The sequence below is a fragment of the Polypterus senegalus genome, chromosome 12, assembly GCF_016835505.1.
Source record: "Polypterus senegalus isolate Bchr_013 chromosome 12, ASM1683550v1, whole genome shotgun sequence".
Lineage (NCBI taxonomy): Eukaryota > Metazoa > Chordata > Cladistia > Polypteriformes > Polypteridae > Polypterus > Polypterus senegalus.
Window position 1 is genome coordinate 28,806,165 of NC_053165.1, and position 19,476 is coordinate 28,825,640.

Sequence of the window (19,476 nt, forward strand, 5' to 3'; positions counted from 1 at the left end):
AAGCCATTTTAACAAAGTCAGCAGTTTCTGAACACTTTACAGTCACAACAAACGGAAAACATTCTTTGTGTCAGTGTGTTGTTGGAGATGATGGTGATAATGCATATAATCAGTAGTTTTACTTTTCAGACAAGTAGGCACCTATAAGAGCATCACATTTAAAAAGACACTTGTAGGGTTTTCACCCAAAAGTGTTAGAAGTTGTACTTGGTAGTGATAAAATAGCTTATATTTTGTGTGCTTTCAGCCAGCATACTACCATTAAATACATTTGTTTGTTTACAAATAGAGGAGTCAGTGATACCATTAAGTGAGAAGATGGAATCAATGGTTTTGTGAACCAGTGACTTGGCAAAAAGAAATGTCTGAAGGTGTCTCTACCAGCATATATTCAATGATTTTGCTGTATGTTGTTGCTGCTTTTAGCATCCATAATAAGTTAGCTCTGAAACAAGAAACAATATAACAACAATAGCTGGAAACTTGCAATTAATACACTGTAGTACATAGGAGCTAATCTTTAAACACTTAAAAAGTCAGGTATTGCTTCAAACCTTATTGCCTGATACAGTCAATTCTCGTTATTCACAGGGCTACTTTCCAGGAAAACCCCATGGATATGGAAATCATGGATACTGACGCATTGATACTATGGGGAAAAATGGGGTTTGTTTTGTTTTTTTTTGCAGGATGTCATCTCAGGGGCAGAAGGGACTGGGTGGACATGCAGGTCTTCTGCTTTTACACTTTGTGGCTCAGTAATGATTTGTCCACTGTTTCATCTACAGGATCCTTGTTACGACTTTTATTTTCCCTATAGTCAAGTTCAGTTATCTTCTAGTCACTCCATCAGTGGTCACGAGTAACTGCAGCAAGGCTGATCTGAGGACCTCACTAAGCAATCCAATTGGTAATAGTGATGAGTGGTGTTTACAAAGGGAAGGTACTTAATCAGTGCAAACTTATGACCAACACTTGCTGGGAATTCTTTATTTATAAGGCCCTGTGCATATCATGAATGGCGTCCAACAGCTTACTCATGCCTCTAAGTGCCAGGTAGACACACACTGATCCATTCAGTGTAATGTGTGTGCAGCCCTAGAGATCTAAGGGCATGACAGACCCGTTTTGTTTGTCCTCATTCTCTGAATCTACTGAATGTTGTTGGTTTTTTTTCCTGTGGCAGCGAGACTAACTCCCTGATGTCTGTCCCCAAATCATCCTGCAGCTCACAATGAGGACCTTATCCTTGAATAGGTGTGATTAGACTTCGGGTGTTTCAAAACCAGGTATATTTTATAATGGTGGACAAGTGAATCTGCTGGTATCAAAGATTTACTGTATATATCACAGATACATGTTTTGACTCACATGTCACCCGTTCCAAAGTCTAGCTTTTATGTAAAATAAACCACTTCTTCAGAATGTAACTTTTTATAGAGGTCTTTCCTTATGGCATTTTTGGTTAAATATTTTGTGCTTTCTTGCACATTTATGTTTTAGCTATACTTTGCAGTGATCTGAGCTTATACAAAAATGAAAGAGAACTATGAAGTGTCCACACTTGCTGTGACAGAGCTGATTGAGGTAAAAATGCATTATTTAACAAAAAATAAGTATAAAAGATCATGAAAGAACAACTTGACAATGAGGAAAAGCAAAAAGAAACACTCTAGAATGTTCAAGTCAAGAAGTCAGACAGATTTTAAAAACCCATAGAATCAGATTTATATATATATATATTTTTTTTACAATAGAATTGATTTAAGTCCTCATTTGCCAGCAAACTCTTGAGAGATGCACCAAGGCTGACAAATTAAATGTTCCTGCAAAATCAACTAGCAGGGACATCATGAAGGGGAGAAGAAGAAAAATACATTCAATTCCAAGGAAAAAAATAAAAAAATCAAAACCAATCAACACAAGATATGCAAAATCAGTCTATATAAAATACAGTATGCCCTTGTGTATTCTTAAATAACAACAATATGTACAGTTTTTCTTTTAAGAAACTACATAAGTTATATACCCCTTAACCAATAAAATCATTTATTAGCTCAAATGCATAACTTGGCACAGTAGAATACTAAAAAGAAATCCATGCAGTAAATACACAATTAATGAAATCAGTAAACGTAACTATAGAATATTAATAACGTACAAGAAAATGACAAAGGATTTACTTGTCACAAGATCATTTTCTTAAAATATTGAAATTGACCTGATTTCAAGTATAACAGTTTTTTTTTCAAAGGAAAGATCATCAACTCAATAAACTCAAATGTATAAATCATCTGGATTTTTTCCTTTTTTTATACAGTTGCTTTTGAGACCTCTACACAGTCATGTATGTTATTGCATTGTTTTTGCATATCTTGTGAAAGAACACACAATCAGTCACCCATGGGCACCCACTTCATGGGCATCAGTGTACAAAAATAGGCACACACAAACATAAGCATATAAAATGAGTTAAGTGCCTTTCAATCATATGCCACAATTGTCACTTGTTTTACCCAAAACACAACTTGAACTACATGGTGCAGCTTTTCAAATAGGAGTGAGGGGTGGGGTAGTTAGGGGGGAGAGAGAGAAAAAGACGGCGGTAAAGTAATAAAAATCATCTTACAAGCATTACTATTTCAAATCATGAAACAAACAAAAACAGGCTTCGTTGTTTTAAATTTTCAAAAAAGGGAGAAATAAAGTAAAACTGAATTTGTCAAACATAACATGGGATACAGTTTCATTAAAATGCCCAGTTCACACCTTGCTAGCACAAACTCTGTGCTGTTATCTGTTTCTCAAAGCAATATTAGGCAGGGTACCAAAGGAAATGAAACATCTTCATGTTGTACTTGTGCCCTGACTAGCTTAGCAAATCTGTACATTCTCCACTCATAAGGGTTGCAGCATAGATTCAGGCCAGACTTGCACTTTCATATTCCCCACTGCCCCACCCCTACCTTAGCCCTGTCTGCTTCACATCAATCCATCAAACTGAGGCAGACCGCTAATTTGAGTGTACAAAAAAGAAAATGGTAAAAAAAAGTAAGTCAAAGTAGAGGTATTTGGCAGCAGATGGTGCTATCCCTTGGATTTTTGCCTTATAAAATATTTTTGTAAGAACTGAACACAAGGAATATTCACACAACAGCAGTCTACTGCTCTGTCCAAGGAATTTTCTTCATTTGATTGTAAAAAGGAGGAGACAAAAAGAGGCAATGTTTCCATTTGTCTCTTCTGCTCTGGTCCTGAACACAGACAGATTGCATCCATTTTGTGACTCGCCCGTCAGATATAAATGATTAACTTCAGGACAAACTAGCTTTAACTGCTGGTTCACCCTTTTCCATGTGAAAAGTAAAACAAGTACTTTTTTTTTTTTTTTCCTCCCCTTTAGCTCCTTGAGGGGAACGAAGACTGTGAGGCACTTCAGAAACAAACCTAGATCATAGTTTCTCTTACAAATAAAACAAGCAGAAGGAAAAAATATCCAATAAAACACCTCGATTACTGCATGTTCTGTTGTTCTATGCAGTGCTAATATGAAAAGTTTTTTCTTCTTTAGCAATCCCACAATCCCTTTCACCTTGCTCAAGGTCCTCCGCAAGGTATTCCTGTGGCTTGTTTTGTTGAGCTTCACTGCCCTTACAACTAAGAAAGGGTATAATGTTGCCATTTGGACTGGGTAGGCTGTTGCCATTAATAATATTAGCAGCTGCATTGTCCATTTCCTCTATAGTCATTTCACAAGCATCTGCAAGTTCTTGCTTAGCCACTTCGATAAAGGAAGGGTCTTGAGCAAAGTGGTTCAGTCCTTCTGAGATGAGAACCTACAAAGGAGACAGCACAGTTTATTTTTGCATCTTTGGCTCTGTACTTCATAAATGGTGTTTACTGTACTGGCCAAACCAAAACACTAAATTCAGTACACGGAGCTTATATCCACCTTATTTGGAAGTGACTCAATGGACAGTGCTATTTATAATCCAATTTTTGTTTGTTTGTTTGCTTTAGTACCTCTGTTTTGAAACTGAATGTTCTGTCAGTCAAAATTACACTTTGGAAATGAGCAATCATCTATCGAAACCCCAGCATTACTTGTCCCGCTGGCAAATATCACAAGACCTGAAAACCAAAAACTCTGAGATCATAGTATACTTAGTAGAAGCCTTTAGAGTCTGATGGTGGAGCATTTCTTTATTTGCTTCCTGGCTGATGGCACCAAATTTAAACAACTCACTAAGGTAGCAGTGTTTCAGTTTAACACTATAGGAAAAAACAGCTAACCAGACAATACACCCACATTTCAATTAACGTCCATAGAATGTGCATGTTGGCAGTGACAGTAACCTGTTTTGCAGCGGTTCCCCATATCCCTCATCCCATACACACTCATTTGGGCTCTTGTTAGTTCTGTTCAGTTTAGTGATGTACTGTATTAAGATGGTGATTAAATTACAATGACAAAGAGTTTGTGGTAAAGCTGTCAAATCACCAACCATAGTTTCTTGGGTAAACTGTACCATTACAGATGTTATTACTCCCATGGGTTAGAAAATGGATGGATGGTTATATTCTGTGTACTGTTAAAAACATAAAACTGACTAAAATAGCTGATGTCCTCCCAAATGATTTTGGAAAACAAGAATGATCCTAATAAATTTGTGAAATTTATTCCCATACCTTCTCCATTTTTATTTCACTATTTTCTTTCTTTGCCTTTTTTAATGTATCCGTTGCCTGAAAACAAACTCATGGAGCTGCTTCTGGTAAAGGTTAGAGATTGCACATAAGGTGGATATAAATATAATAATTGAAAACGGTATAATATAAAAAACACTGCATTAAACATTTGTATGTAAAATGGCTAAACACCCTGTAGAAATGGTTTTGGAAAGTATTTTAAGAACAATAATTTAGATAATCTTCCAATATTTTCATCTATGTAAATGTTACAGAGGTAACAAATTTCAGTGATGGAAAGATGGAGTGGAGTAAGTAATGGCAGCTAGTTAAGGAGTAATAACAGACAGATGCACATGCAGACAACCAGGATAACTGCGGTGACTTGGACGGGGGGCGGGGGAATGGGGATTTGGGGGTACATTTTACAGACACGGTACTAAAAAAAGGATACACACACACACACGGGGAATCAATCAGCATCTCTGCTTACCAATTTTACATCAAAATAAATGGTGCGTTGCCTAAATATTGTATACCTCTTACCTTTCCAAACATACATCACAGCAGCATATAAAAGATGCATTTTTATTTTTAACAAGAATGCTGCTATAACCAAAGGACAGTGCTGTCTCAACAATGCTTATGTAATGAAACAATTTGTTTTCTAAATGATAACAAACAATTCTAATCATTGACAAGTTTGAATTTCTCTTGTAAAGAATAAATACTGTAAGTTCTGATAGCATCAAATGCATTGTAATAATTTGGGAGAAAATATAAGCAGTAGTTACTAAATACAGGTAATTTACAAAATAATGACTTGAGTAGATTGCGGGTTTTAAATTGTACAGGAAGTAGATGCTTCTACACAAATGTGGTAATTATGATACTAAAGTAATTCATATCCCATCAAACTTAAGGACATGTATGAAGTGGCTGGGCAGAACGCAATTTTCATTACTCTTTGCATCAAGAAGAGCAATGGGTTTCCTTAAAGTGTATGGCTAGAGGAATACACATGCATTTCTACCACTTCTCATAAGTCCTGAAAGAACAGTTTTGACCCATCAAGGGTGTGTGAGTGACATAGGAGCTCACTGTATGTGACAAAATCAAATAAACAGAGTGTGCAGATGCTGAGAAATGCCATATACTTCATGTTGAAGATTACACTAAAGTTGCCCATTCGTCAAACCAAACAAAAATGCTGTCTGGTAACTTTGTTCTCTGAACCTCCTCATTGTTATTCTGGGTCCCACCTCTAGCAGCATCATAAATGTAAATAATTTTTAAATAAGATATTTAAAATGCAACAAGCTAAAAAAATATTCTTCAACATAAATAAAAAGTATACCCAGCAGAAACAGGCAAATTCGTAAGGAGCAAAAATAAGTGGGACTGCTGTAAAATGTAACTTTATTCCACTTTTTTTTATCCATTATGAGGTTAAACAAAGCCAAAGTAGAATCCCAGCAGTAACTGGCTATTTAGCTATTAATGTTTTGCAGGGTATACTGAAACACATCTCTTAAATGTAGTATTATTATTAGTAGTAGTCGTAGTAATAGTATTACACTTTTGAAAGGCCCCATATCTCCATTTCATCTTGATTTTAAACTGTGTTTTATGTCAGCCATTTGCTTTTAAAGCTGCTTTGGGGGCTGTAGCTAAGAGTTTCGAAATGTTTCTTAATGTGAACACAGCTCTGGGAATGTGATACAGCATAAAATTCCATTATATTGATTTTATGGAAAACCAGTAAGGCCTGTACAGGCTCTTCTCACTGGTGTAGTGTGTGGTCTATGAGAGAGACTTGATTCTTGTGGCACAAGCTTCAGTGACACTGGTAATGTATATTAATGATGTTAGTGTGAAAGTTGGAGGAGAAAATTTCATTAGCCAGGGGAAACTGTTGACAAAAGTTCCCACTTCATGAGCATAGTGTACTGTATTTGCACCAATCTGGGATGGAAGTAAAAATTGATAAAAATGCCACAAAATACTAAGCAGATGTGGTGAATAAATAGTTTTAAAAGTATCAGTGTTATAGCCTATATACCATAGATTTCCCAGACAACAGATGTCAGCTGTTTTGGCCTTTTTGGGAGATTACGAAGCAGTGCCTGAGTTTTCATATACCAAATGATGGTATTTTTTTAGTGAAAAAATTACATTGTGTCCCTAAGTTCTAGACACTCATAGAATAAATGCCAAAGTGCCCTAAAACTTTGGGTTGTAGTGGCCTAATGCCCTAGTGTATGTACATGTTTTACTTTATTTTGTCAATTACCTGCATTTGAAAATAAACCTATAATGAGAATGCAAAATTAATATACTACTAAGAAATACGGAAGACATTCCCGTAAAATCTAATTGAAGTACCATAATATTCTGATAGGTGTTATTATATATAAATAATTTACCATATATTCATAATTCCAAAAGCAGTAGAATATTACAAAAAATAACATCTTAGAAATTTAAACATTAGGAAAATTACCATGAGTAAACAAATTAGATGGACAAAATCCAGCATTTATATTACATGGGGATAGAAAAATATGTTGTGTTGGCAGTGTGTAGAAATGCCAACTAGAGCATTTTTGCAGAGTTTTCACAATTCTCTAAGGATCGTCTTGCACGTGTAATAAGCAAAGGGACATTTACACATTCAATAACTGCAGACATTCAGGATTCCCAGTGCTCTGGGAGATATGTTCCCAAATTTGACATGACAGACTGATGTACTTTTCAAACGAACAAAATCAATTCACTTGTTTGTTAAAGAATGCAAAACTAGGCATTGAAGCAAATGTACAGATCAGTACAGATCTAAACAAAGATACTTTACAGTTGTCTTTTGAAAATCGTTATAGCAACATTACATGTCATCCAAAAGTTGGGAATGATAATGAGACACAAAAAAACTTTTTGCAATATATCTAAAGATAGTGAAAATGTCTCTACTTTCCTCTTTTTAAAATATTTTCAGATATCTTCTGTTCACAAAGTGCATTTTGATATATTTTATAAAATGTTTACTTGTCACAAACCTTTTAAGTTGTTCTATCAAAAAGTATTATTTATATCATACTGCATTATATATAATAACATGTTTACAAAACAGCAAAAAGAAAGAAAAAAAGAGAAAATATAAAAATTATTTTCATACTGCTTCCACCAGATTGCCCGCGCTGCCATGACACTGTTCTTCCAAGTCCGTGATTTGGTTGGGCAGCATGAGTGTAACTGACTGCAGATTCTGAGAACTGCTGTTTGCGTTGTCTGTGTGTAATGTACCACAGTTTACTGATGGAAGGCTAGTGTTCAACTTAACGTAGGAGCTGGCACTCTCCAGTTGCAAGGTAGGAACAAACTGGTATGGGCAGCCTCTGTTGCAAGGAGAATCTGAAGATGTGGTACAGAGAAGTGGGAGTAATGGTGGTGAATGACTTTGTCTGAAGAGTGGTTTCAATCCTGCTACAGCCAAGGCCTGGACAAAAGAGGAAAGAAATCAACTCCATTATCAACAATGTCTTTTACACACATACAGAATATATTCAGCCATTTTCTGACAGTATTTCATCCAATAAGGGGTAGCAGAAAGCCATTCTCTAGTAACAGTCAAGTGCAGGTTCTGAACAGGTAACTAGCCCCTTAGTATGAGCCACTCATGCACAAATCAAGACTTACTAACACCAAACCTCATGCAGTATGTGTATTTGAGAAAACCACATGGGCATTGAGAGACTTAGCAAATTCAGAAACTATGCTGGGTATTGAATCTTGGTTCCTGGGGTTTAGAGGTAGAAGGGCTAACTCCTGTGCCACCTTACCATCCTAAATTAACAAATTTATATAATATTAAAAACCCTATATGCGGGCAATAATGCCTTTAAAGTAAAATTCTTCCATGTCCCTGTATGCAATTTCAGTGTCAGTCTTACCTGCTGATGTACTAAATTGAGCGGTAATACTGTTCTTTGAGGAACATCTGACACTTGATATTTGTGTCTCCTCAGACATTCCAGATGAAAGGACGATCTTCTGCCTGAACAACAGAAAACAAAGAGCAGGAAGATGAAGACAGGTACAATATTCTACATTATGATGCACGGTAATAATACAGTGTGGAACTGACAACCTGACAAAAATCAGAACCCATCTTTGGAAAGAATGCCAGTCCATTGTAGGACACAATAACAGCCATATATCTGTCCATACTGTACAGTATATTTAAAAAATGTACCCATATTGGGAAATGGTATTTTAATATAGCAAAGCAAACTTGTTTCTTGTGTTATACAGTTGTGCTTGAAAGTTTGTGAACCGTTTAGAATTTTCTAGATTTCTGAATAAATATGACCTAAAACATCCTCAGATTTTCACTCAAGTCCTAAAAGTAGATAAAGAGAAACCAGTTAAACAAATGAGACAAAAATATTATACTTGGTCATTTATTTACTGAGGAAAATGATTGAATATGACAAATTTGTGAGTGTCAAAAGTATGTGAACCTCTAGGATTAGCAGTTAGTTTGAAGGTGAAATTCGAGTGAAGTGTTTTCAATCAATGGGATGGCAATCAGGTGTGAGTGGGCACCCTGTGTTATTTCAAGAACAGCGTTCTATCAAAGTCTGCTCTTCACAACACGTTTGTGGAAGTGTATCATGGCATGAACAAAGGAGATTTCTGAGGACCTCACAAAAAGAGTTATTGATGCTCTACAGGCTGGAAAAGGTTACAAAACCATCTCTAAAGAGTTTGGACTCCACCACTCCACAGTCAGACAGATTGTGTACAAATGGAGGAAATTCAAGACCATTGTTACCCTCCCAGGAGTGGTCAACCAACAAAGATCACTCCAAGAGCAAGGCGTGTAATAGTCAGCGAGGTCACAAAGGACCCCAGGGTAACTTCTAAGCAACTGAAGGCCTCTCTCACATTGGCTAATGTTCATGTTCATGAGTCCACCATCAGGAGAACACTGAACAACAATGGTGTGCATGGCAGGGTTGCAAGGAGAAAGCCACTGCTCCAAAAAACATTGCTGCTCGTCTGCAGTTTGCTAAAGATCACGTGGATAAACCAGAAGGCTATTGGAAGAATGTTTTGTGGACGGATGAGACCAAAATAGAACTTTTTGGTTTAAATGAAAAGCGTTATGTTTGGAGAAAGGAAAACACTGCATTCCAGCATAAGAACCTTATCCCATCTGTGAAACATGGTGGTGGTAGTATCATGGTTTGGGCCTGTTTTGCTGCATCTGGGCCAGGATGGCTTGCCTTCATTGATGGAACAATGAATTCTGAATTATATCAGAGAATTCTAAAGGAAAATGTCAGGACATCTGTCCATGAACTGAATCTCAAGAGAAGGTGGGTCATGCAGCAAGACAACGACACTAGGCACACAAGTTGTTCTACCAAAGAATGTGTAAAGAAGAATAAAGTTCATGTTTTGGAATGGCCAAGTCAAAGTCCTGACCTTAATCCAATTGAAATGTTGTGGAAGGACCTGAAGCGAGCAGTTAATGTTAGGAAACCCACCAACATCCCAGAGTTGAAGCTGTTCTGTACGGAGGAATGGGCTAAAATTCCTCCAAGCCGGTGTGCAGGAATGATCAAAAGTTACGGAAGCGTTTAGTTGCAGTTATTGCTGCAAAGGGGGTCACACCAGATACTGAAAGCAAAGGTTCACATACTTTTGCCACTCACAAATATGTAATATTTGATCATTTTCCTTAATAAATAAATGACCAAGTATAATATTTTTGTCTCATTTGTTTAACTGGTTTCTCTTTATGTACTTTTAGGACTTGAGTGAAAATTTAATGATATTTTAGGTCATATTTATGCAGAAATATAGAAAAATCTAAAGGGTTCACAAACTTTCAAGCACAACTGTACATGAAAAATAATGTAATAATGGAAATACTGTTCCATACTTGGAATTGTTACCCTCTTTTCAATTATAAGTTCACTATGTTGAATAAAATGTACTGAGCAGCTGTATATGTAGGGTTACTGAGTAGGGTTTCACTTTGTAAAGTACTAGTAAGGTTCTTTGCACAAGTTAACAGTGTTAAACACTAGAGATGTCACAAGAACTACAGTAATTATTCTTTATTAAGTTGATACCACAATTTCAAGAAGGCAATGTTGCTAGCTTATTTTTACAGTATCAAAAAGTCAGTACTATACTCATGAATGATTGCAAGTAAACTGATTACTCCAGAAGGCACAATAGTATGTGAGGAAAAAATGTTGAGTGAAAACTACAAAAAAAAAATGGCTTACAGTGGTGATGATACCCCACCTCAACATAAAAAGAGCAGGAAGACATGTTTGGAAAACTGTTGTGTCTGAGGGAAGGTAAAATACACATACACACAGAAGCACACATCATGAATTTTTAAGAGGAGACTAAATGATGGCATACATAGTCACTAAAAAGGAACAGAGCCTTGGCACTCATTTTCTCACTTCAATGAAAGAGTCGGCAGATGTCCATCTAAGCATCCTTCCATTTTCTAACTGGCGTATACAGCTCAGGATCGCAAGGGAAATCTTATGTGCATGCATAGCTATTCATGTAGTAAAATGGGGAAAATCCACACTGGCAATGATGACAACAGTTGTGGCAAGTGAAAAGAGAGACAAGTTTCAGACAAAGTAGCTTTTTGACTTGTTATGCACAATCGATGAAATGAGCTGCTCCATTTATTAATAACAAAATAAAACTTATTTAGTGCTTTGAAGCAATACACATCTCCCTATTAATATAAAATGTACAACATTAAGAGAAATGTTCAATTGCAGAAAAATGCTGTTAGCAAGACAAGCAAAAGAGCATGTTTCATACTTGAATAGCAATCAGCAAATGCTGTTTGGATTGTTAGTTTGTTTCTTTAAGTCAAATTAATATTCATGAGTATTATCACTAAAATGGGATAAACACAGTGAAAGCATATATGTAAATGAAAGGTACATTGAGAATTGTAATGCATTCGAACAATTACAAATTAACTGACAAGAGGTAATGCCAGTCCAGTTAACTTTAGAATTCCAGATCTGTACACAGGCTAAGCACAGTTTAAACAGCACAACAAAAGGTGTTTTACAAGACCTCTGAAATAATGGATTCATGTAAAACTGACAAGACTGATTTTGGAAAGCCTTAAAGTTTGATCTCTCAGTCAGTCATGCTGGAGAGAAAATGTCAGAGAATAAATTTAAAATATGCACATGATAAGATAATGCCAGGCAGTCCGTGATGATATGATCATTTATAAACCCTGTGTTGAAATCTCTTAAAGATAACATTCCATTTGCTTTGTTGTTACACTGGGGGAATCCCCATGTCCATCACACATTAAAATTCCAGCCCTGCATTGTATTTTGGTATTTGCTAATACTAATACTTGCTTACTTAAATGATAGTTGGCTAAGCACTTGATGAAAACACCACTATTCAAAACTGACATTACTTTTAAAATTAAAATATTTTATTTTTTTGTTACAGAAGGAAGCACAATATTGTTTGTTTGAATAATGGGGCTACTTTTTATTAAAGGCCATTACATGGGATTTCTTTCAAACATACTCAAGCAGCAAAAGTAAAAGTACATCTGTAATGTAATGAGAAGGTGTAAGGCTTTGTCTAGAGAACACAGTACATTTAAAAAAATTTTTAAACAGCATTCACAGAACATTTTTGCGGCAGAACAGCATTACAGAATAATGTTTCAGCATGCAAATGCCATCCTGCCTTTGATCATTACATATTTGCTGTCTGTATCATGGTGATGTCCTGAACTGTTGTAGTGGCGAGCATTGATATGACATACACTGTGCCTCCCTTACTGATTTTATATATTGTGGGCAGATGTGGGAATGAAAGTTTAGGACAGCCAAAAAAATTTTGCGGCACCAACCCTGTCGTCCCTTTTTTTGCCTAAAGACAAGAAAATAATAAAGAAAAGAGCATAGTTAATGCTTGTAGGCACATGTCTCTTCAGCGGCTGGGGCAAATTGCCTTGACCTGGCATCTTCTTGACACTGTGGGGAAAGGAGAATACAGCATCAACGGCAATACCCCTCTTGCTCTGAACGGGTTATTACATACCATAGCCCCACTTCAGCTTCAGCCCATTGGGGCAAGCAGGCCTGGCTGTGAGGTCGAAGGCCCAGGAGAGGGCATCGATATCAGCATTGACATGGAGGTGTCCTGCGCCTGTGCAGCACCCTGAATTTGCAAGGCTGGAGGCTCAGGAACCAGCGGATGATAGGTTTGAATTCTGGTATGAACAGAGCCATTGTAAGGGGACGTAGTCTGTCACAAGGTTAAATTCCCAGCCCAGCAAGTAGTGTTGGAGCTGCAAAATGACCCTTTTCATGGCAAGGCCTCTTGCTCAATTGCCATATACCTTGCCTCCTAGTCCAACAGTTTCTCACTGAGGTACATGTTGTGTCCCGCTCCATTGACAACTTGGCCCAACATGGCAACAAGGCCAGGCGTCCATCTGGTGGAGAAAGGGTAGAGAAAATTTATGAGATAACAATTCTGGAGCAGACGTTAGGGCCATTTTCAGGTCACAGATCACGGCATCTGTCGAAGGGGTCCACGTCACTTGTTCCTTGTCATTTCAGTGAGAGGCACGGTTTGCTCAAAGAAGCGGGGCACAAGCCGGCAGTGGTAACCCTCTAAACCCAGGAAAGCCTGTACTTGCTTCTTGGTTTGGAGCCGGGACCCAGGGCCAGTTCCGAATGGCTGCAACCTTGGACCACTGAGGCTTGATCTCGGTCAACCCAAAACACTTCTGGGCATTGATCCACAGGCCAGCATTGCAGATGGTGCAGAGGAGGTTCTTAACGTGCAGTTGCTCCAATGTGCTGGAAAAAATGACATCAAGGTAGAAAGCACTGTAGGTATTGTGGGGCTGCATCAGTCTGTCCACCAGACACTGAATGTGGGGACTCCATGCACCCAAAAAGGTAGGATACGGAACTGTCAGTGGCCACTAGGGATGCTAAATGCGGTCTTTTTTTTTTTTTGCAACGTCTGTCAGGGGAATTTGCCAGTAGTCTTTCATCATGTCAAGTGTGGACACATACAGAACGTTCTCTAGTAGCTTTAGGAGGTCATACACCCTTGGCATCAAACTGGGAGACCTGGATGAGCCAGTGGAAGTCATTGCAAAAATGCCAGCTCTCATCTGGCTTAGGGTTCAATACGATTGGGCTGAACCAAGGGCTGTGACTGGCCTCTATTACCCCCAGCTATAGCATCTAGCATAATCTGAACTCCATCCCTGCCTTGTTGGCCTCTGGAAGAGATGGAATGACTGCTCGCAGATGACCACACCCGGCCGAGGATTGACAACCCTCTTGAGTGATCAGATGACATTTCCCAGTTCCTTCTTTTGTTGAGGTTTGAGGCTATCCCTGTAATTTAGCTGTCCAGTGTCTTTAAAGGGCAACAGTGTAGGAGTGGCCGGGAATCACTAGAGTTGCTGTCAACCCAGGGCTTCAGAAGGTTGCCATGATGCGTGCTCTCTCGGTCACCGGTTGGGTTGGTAGACCAGGTAATCCACCAAACCCTTTCGCTCTCAGACCTTGTACGGTCACTGCCAATCTTCAGCTAGCGTGCTTCCATTAAAATCTGTGTGTATGCATCATGAATTATGTGTTAATACAATGTTTTGAAATAAATGAGACAGACGGTAAGGCCCAAGAGGTACAGACCTGTTCCAGACCACAAAATATATGGATAGTGTTCTCACCAGAAGAAAAATGTCAGTGTGAGGTACTTACTAAAGTTGCTAACAGAATCTCCCCTGGTTGGGTTGCCTTGGCACTAGATTTCTTTTCAAATTAAATCCTCTTAAAAAAACATAAGACATATTCCCCCACTCTTTTGAAAATGTATAGAGAATTACTTCTTTTTAGTGCAAGGACTACTAAAAATCTGTCCATGTATGATGCAGTAGTTCAAGTAGTAATCTAAAGGCTATGAAAACCACATTTTCCAAACCTGATCTTTCCAAGAAAAGAACATGCAGAGTTAAAGGCTTGTGCCGGAAACAACAGGGAAAAATTATATGGGCTTGGATTTTAATTATTTTTTCATCTCGCTACCCTACCCTACAGCTCAGACTTGTGGAGAATAAGCAAAGTGGCTGATATATGTAGGGAGTGGAATAAATTGCTGCAACATATAGTGAAACATGCTAAAGCTTTCAGGCTTTACTTAAACAAAAGCTAAAGTTTCAAAAGATGTTTGTAGACTTATGATATCCACTGTATCTGAGTATCGAGAAGCTTAAGTAAACAGACATTTAACATTAATTAAAGACATATGAAGTATATCTGTAGCACAGCTACCTGTGCAATCCAGCCTAAACTTGAATCGGTGTTAAGTGAGTATCTGATCAAAGAAACAGAGCTTCAGAGAAAAAGTATGACTGTCTAGAATTTTATGTTTTAGTGTGTCGGCAGTATAACAGGGAAGAATGGCCAAAGCAAGCATGGTAAACAACAAAATCAATATTATAGAAATAAACAAAAACCAGACGAGAAAGACAGGCTAATGGAACAGTTGATTTAACTAACAAAGGGAAAAAGGATTGTCTGTACAGGTAGATAAAACTAAAGAGCAATGCACCACCTGTGAGAACTAGTGTGGTAGCTGGTAAGTAACAGCTAAAATGTGTAACTTTTCAAAACAGTTTATTTCCTCATTTATTTTTCTTTACATTTTAAATTATCAACATCATTATTATTTTTCATTTGGCCAACACACTTTTGTACCCCTGTTATATGAAAAAGTACTATTTGTCAAGAAAACACTGTAAAAGTCTTCCACAATGAATGATTCACAGCAGATCAGAACAACAAGCAGATACCGAAAATTACTAAGGCTTTTAGTAATACCCTAAAAAAATAATATTCTTACCTGATGTACATATAAAATTATTTTTCACTGATGGCCAACTTTTCCCCTCTTGCCATCTATTGTCTCTTTCTGTAGGTGCAAGTTGTTTACATTCTTCATCCTTGTGAAGCAGCCTGAAACAAATACCCAATAAGATATTTGCTTTTCACTTCACTTGAGTTACACATATTTAAACCTGCTATGTAAAAATCAGTTCAAACAAGCATTATATAACATCATAAAAACAAGAGTGTCAATACTGAGGACTACTGATATGTTAAGATGTCTTACAATTTCCCTCTTTTGTTGGCCTCCAAACTATCAAACAATCTCTCATAACTGAATCACACCCTTTGGTTCAGTGGAACTAAAAAACACTTAAAACTATTATACTAAAACCTTGATTATCTGTCAGTAGTCAGGACCGAGGCTGTGATGAGTAAGAGAAACGACGGATAACAGAACAGCTACTTTAAATATCATATACAGTAGATTAGTTTTGGGAATAGTCGTATTTAAACTGCTCAAAAAAGTTAAAGGAACACTTTGAAAACACATCAGATCTCAATGGGAAAAAGAAATCCTCCTGGATATCTATACTGATATAGACTGGGTAATGTGTTAGGAACGAAAGGATGCCACATCGTTTGATGGAAATGAAAATGATCAACCTACAGAGCCCTGAATTCAAAGACGCCCCAAAAATCAGAGTGAAAAAATTATGTGGCAGGCTAGTCCATTTTGCCAAAATTTAATTGCAGCAACTCAAAATTGTACGCAGCACTTTGTATGGCCCTGTGTTCTTGTATACATGCCTGACAACATCGGTGCATGCTTCTAATGAGATAACAGATGGTGTTGTGGGGGATCTCCTTCCAGATCTGGACCAGGGCATCACTGAGCTCCTGGACAGTCTGAGGTGCAACCTGGTGGCATTGGATGGACCAAAACATAATGTCCCAGAGGTGTTCTATTGGATTTAGGTCAGGAAAGTGTGGTGGCCAGTCAATGGTATCAATTCCTTCATCCTCCAGGAACTGCCTGCATACTCTCACCACATGAGGCCAGGAATTGTCGTGCACCAGGAGCCACTGTACCAGCATAGGGTCTGACAATGGGTCCAAGGATTTCATCCTGATACCTAATGGCAGCCAAGGTGCCTTTGTCAAGCCTGTAGCGGTCTGTGTGACCCTCCATGGATATGCCTCCCCAGACAATCATTAACCCACCACCAAACTGCTCATGCTGAATGATGTTACAGGCAGCATAATGTTCTCCATGGCTTCTCCAGACCCTTTCACTTCTGTCACGTGCTCAGGGTGAACCTGCTCTCATCTGTAAAAGCACAGGGCACCAGTGGTGCATCTGCCAATTCTGGTATTCTATGGCGATTGCCAATAGAGCTGCATGCTGCTGGGCAGTGAGCTCAGGGCCCATTAGAGGACATGGGGCCCTTGGGTCACCCTCATGAAGTCTTTCTGGTTGTTTGGTCAGAGACATTCACACCAGTGGCCTGCTGGAGGTCATTTTGTAGGGCTCTGGCAGTGCTCATCCTGTTCCTCCTTGCCCAAAGGAGCAGATACTGGTCCTGCTGATGGGTTATGGACCTTCTATGGCCCTCTCCAGCTCTCCTAGAGTAACTGCTTGTCTCCTAGAATCTCCTCCATGCCCTTGAGACTGTGCAGGGAGACACAGCAAACCTTCTGGCAATGACACGTATTGATGTGCCATCCTGGAGAAGTTGGACTACCTGTGCAACCTCTGTAGGGTCCAGGTATCGCCTCATGCTACCAGTAGTGACACTGACTGTAGCCAAATGCAAAACTAGTGAAGAAACAGTCAGAAAAGATGAGGAGGGAAAAATGTCAGTGGCCTCCACCTGTTAAACCATTCCTGTTTTGGGGGTCATCTCATTGTTGCCCCTCTAGTGCATCTGTTGTTAATTTCATTAACACCACAGCAGCTGAAACTGATTAACAACCCCCTCTGCTACTTAACTGACCAGATTAATATCCCATAAGTTTCATTGACTTTATGCTATACTCTGATTAAAAAGTGTTCCTTTAATTCTTTTGAGCAGTATATTTACAAATCAAAACTATATTAACAAAATATAATGTATTTTTAACAAAATGAATTCATATAATATTGTAACAACCAGCGTTATAAGCAAATACAACTCAGAGGTACTGGAGTTTTCTGCGTTTTACATGGAGTCGTTGTTTTGTAACAAATGGTGCCCTGTCTTACACTCCGTTATCTGGGTTATCAAGCACACCTCCAAAACAATAAAAGAAAGCTTCCCTACCAATCAGTTTATCTCCTGTCACTCATGTTCTGCCTTTTTATGAACCGCAAACACTCCTGTTTATTGTCTCCTGGCTCCCTACTCAAAACACCCTTCCGCTGCACCTTCCTTTTTCTCCTAACTTCTCCTGTCATTCATCTCCTAAGAGGTGTGTCCGCTGCTTACAGAACAGAACAGCATTCATTCTACCCTTTTCCTGCACAGCACATCATAAGCTCCTGGCATGTCACAATATATTAACAAAGCATAATATAACAGAATTTAAAATAAAATTGCAATACAGAAGAACATTAATATTAATACAGAATAAGATTACCGTCGGTGGTTCCCATTATCGACATGTTTTTCAATTTTGTCGGCATCATGCTTTACATTATTCACTCTTGTTCTTCCTACTCTGTAAATTGAAGCAATACTTGAAGCAGTTTTGATGTTTCATAAATGTTTAATAATTTTAATTTTTCTGTGATAATCCCAACACCACACACATATGTTGATCAGCCACAACAATGTATAGTAGATTAATAAAAACAAAAGAGAAAAGCTATGAAACACTATTAAAACTGAAGGTATGTGACCAACACTATAATTTCAAAATGTGGCGTGACATGCTGGGGAAGAACACTACACACTGGACAAGGGAGAGTTGTTCCAATGTGCATAGCTCGCTCATACCGCATGGCAGTAGTAGTACCGTAATGGGTAGGCGCCGGCATGCGCAATGTTTTTTGGCCCTAACAGTTAAAGTTACCAAAGACTGACAGTTAATCGAGTGGTGGATAATCAAGGTTTTCCTGAATGTTTTAATATATATTGCATTTTCATTTGTTTGTGAAAAAAGGTACAGTAAACATGAGAACAAGTTTCATTACTTGAGCTGCAAAAGGCATATGTTCATTGGACAGCATAACAAACACAAAATTTAATTCTTGCATACAAAATTAGACATCCATTCATTCTACCAGCATCAGAATTTGCCATATTCATGCAAGTTTTGTTAAATATATAGATATATTTATATGAGCAATTAACTCATCACCTACAGAACGATCAGGTAATGGACCTTTTTCAGTCAGGCTTTAGGCCCAAACACAGCACAGAAACCGCGCATTTACGTGTCCTAAATGACGTCCTTTTAGCATTGGACTCAGGACTCCAGGTGATTATGGTTCTTCTCGACTTATCTGCTGCCCTTGACACAATTGACCACGACATCATGATCTCCCGACTCGAATCCTGGGCTGGTGTATCTAGCTTAGCCCTCGACTGGTTCAGGTCATATTTCTGCAACAGGACTCTCAGAGTCATGCTAGACGATTTTTCATCTGAATCAGTCCCACTCCCATGTGGGGTCCCTCAGGGTTCCATTTTAGGGCCACTACTTTTTTCAATTTATATCCTGCCTTTAGGTACAATTTTTAGAAAACATGCAATTTCATATCACCTATATGCTGACGACTGCCAAATTTATTTTTCCCTCAAGCCAACTGACTCCACCAAACCTCTCCTCGACTGTCTATCTGACATTAAGGACTGGTTGG

At 38.2% G+C, this 19,476-nt stretch overlaps 1 protein-coding gene across 9 annotated transcripts in view; it reads right to left on the minus strand.

Moving 5' to 3' along the window:
• Window positions 1-1,703: 1,703 nt before the first annotated feature.
• LOC120540046 (voltage-dependent L-type calcium channel subunit alpha-1C-like) overlaps window positions 1,704-19,476 on the minus strand; it is a 1,017,626-nt gene continuing 999,853 nt past the window's right edge. For 8 of the 9 annotated variants that reach the window (XM_039770507.1, XM_039770503.1, XM_039770506.1 and 5 more), the window contains 4 exons: window positions 15,649-15,761; window positions 8,640-8,743; window positions 7,865-8,185; window positions 1,704-3,836 (listed from right to left, as the gene is read on the minus strand). In XM_039770507.1, coding sequence (XP_039626441.1) covers window positions 3,534-3,836; window positions 7,865-8,185; window positions 8,640-8,743; window positions 15,649-15,761 — 841 coding nt within the window. In that variant the 3' untranslated portion in view covers window positions 1,704-3,533. Of the gene's footprint in view, window positions 3,837-7,864; window positions 8,186-8,639; window positions 8,744-15,648; window positions 15,762-17,998; window positions 18,333-19,476 lie in introns of those variants that run through there. The other variant, XM_039770508.1, reaches the window with a different exon arrangement.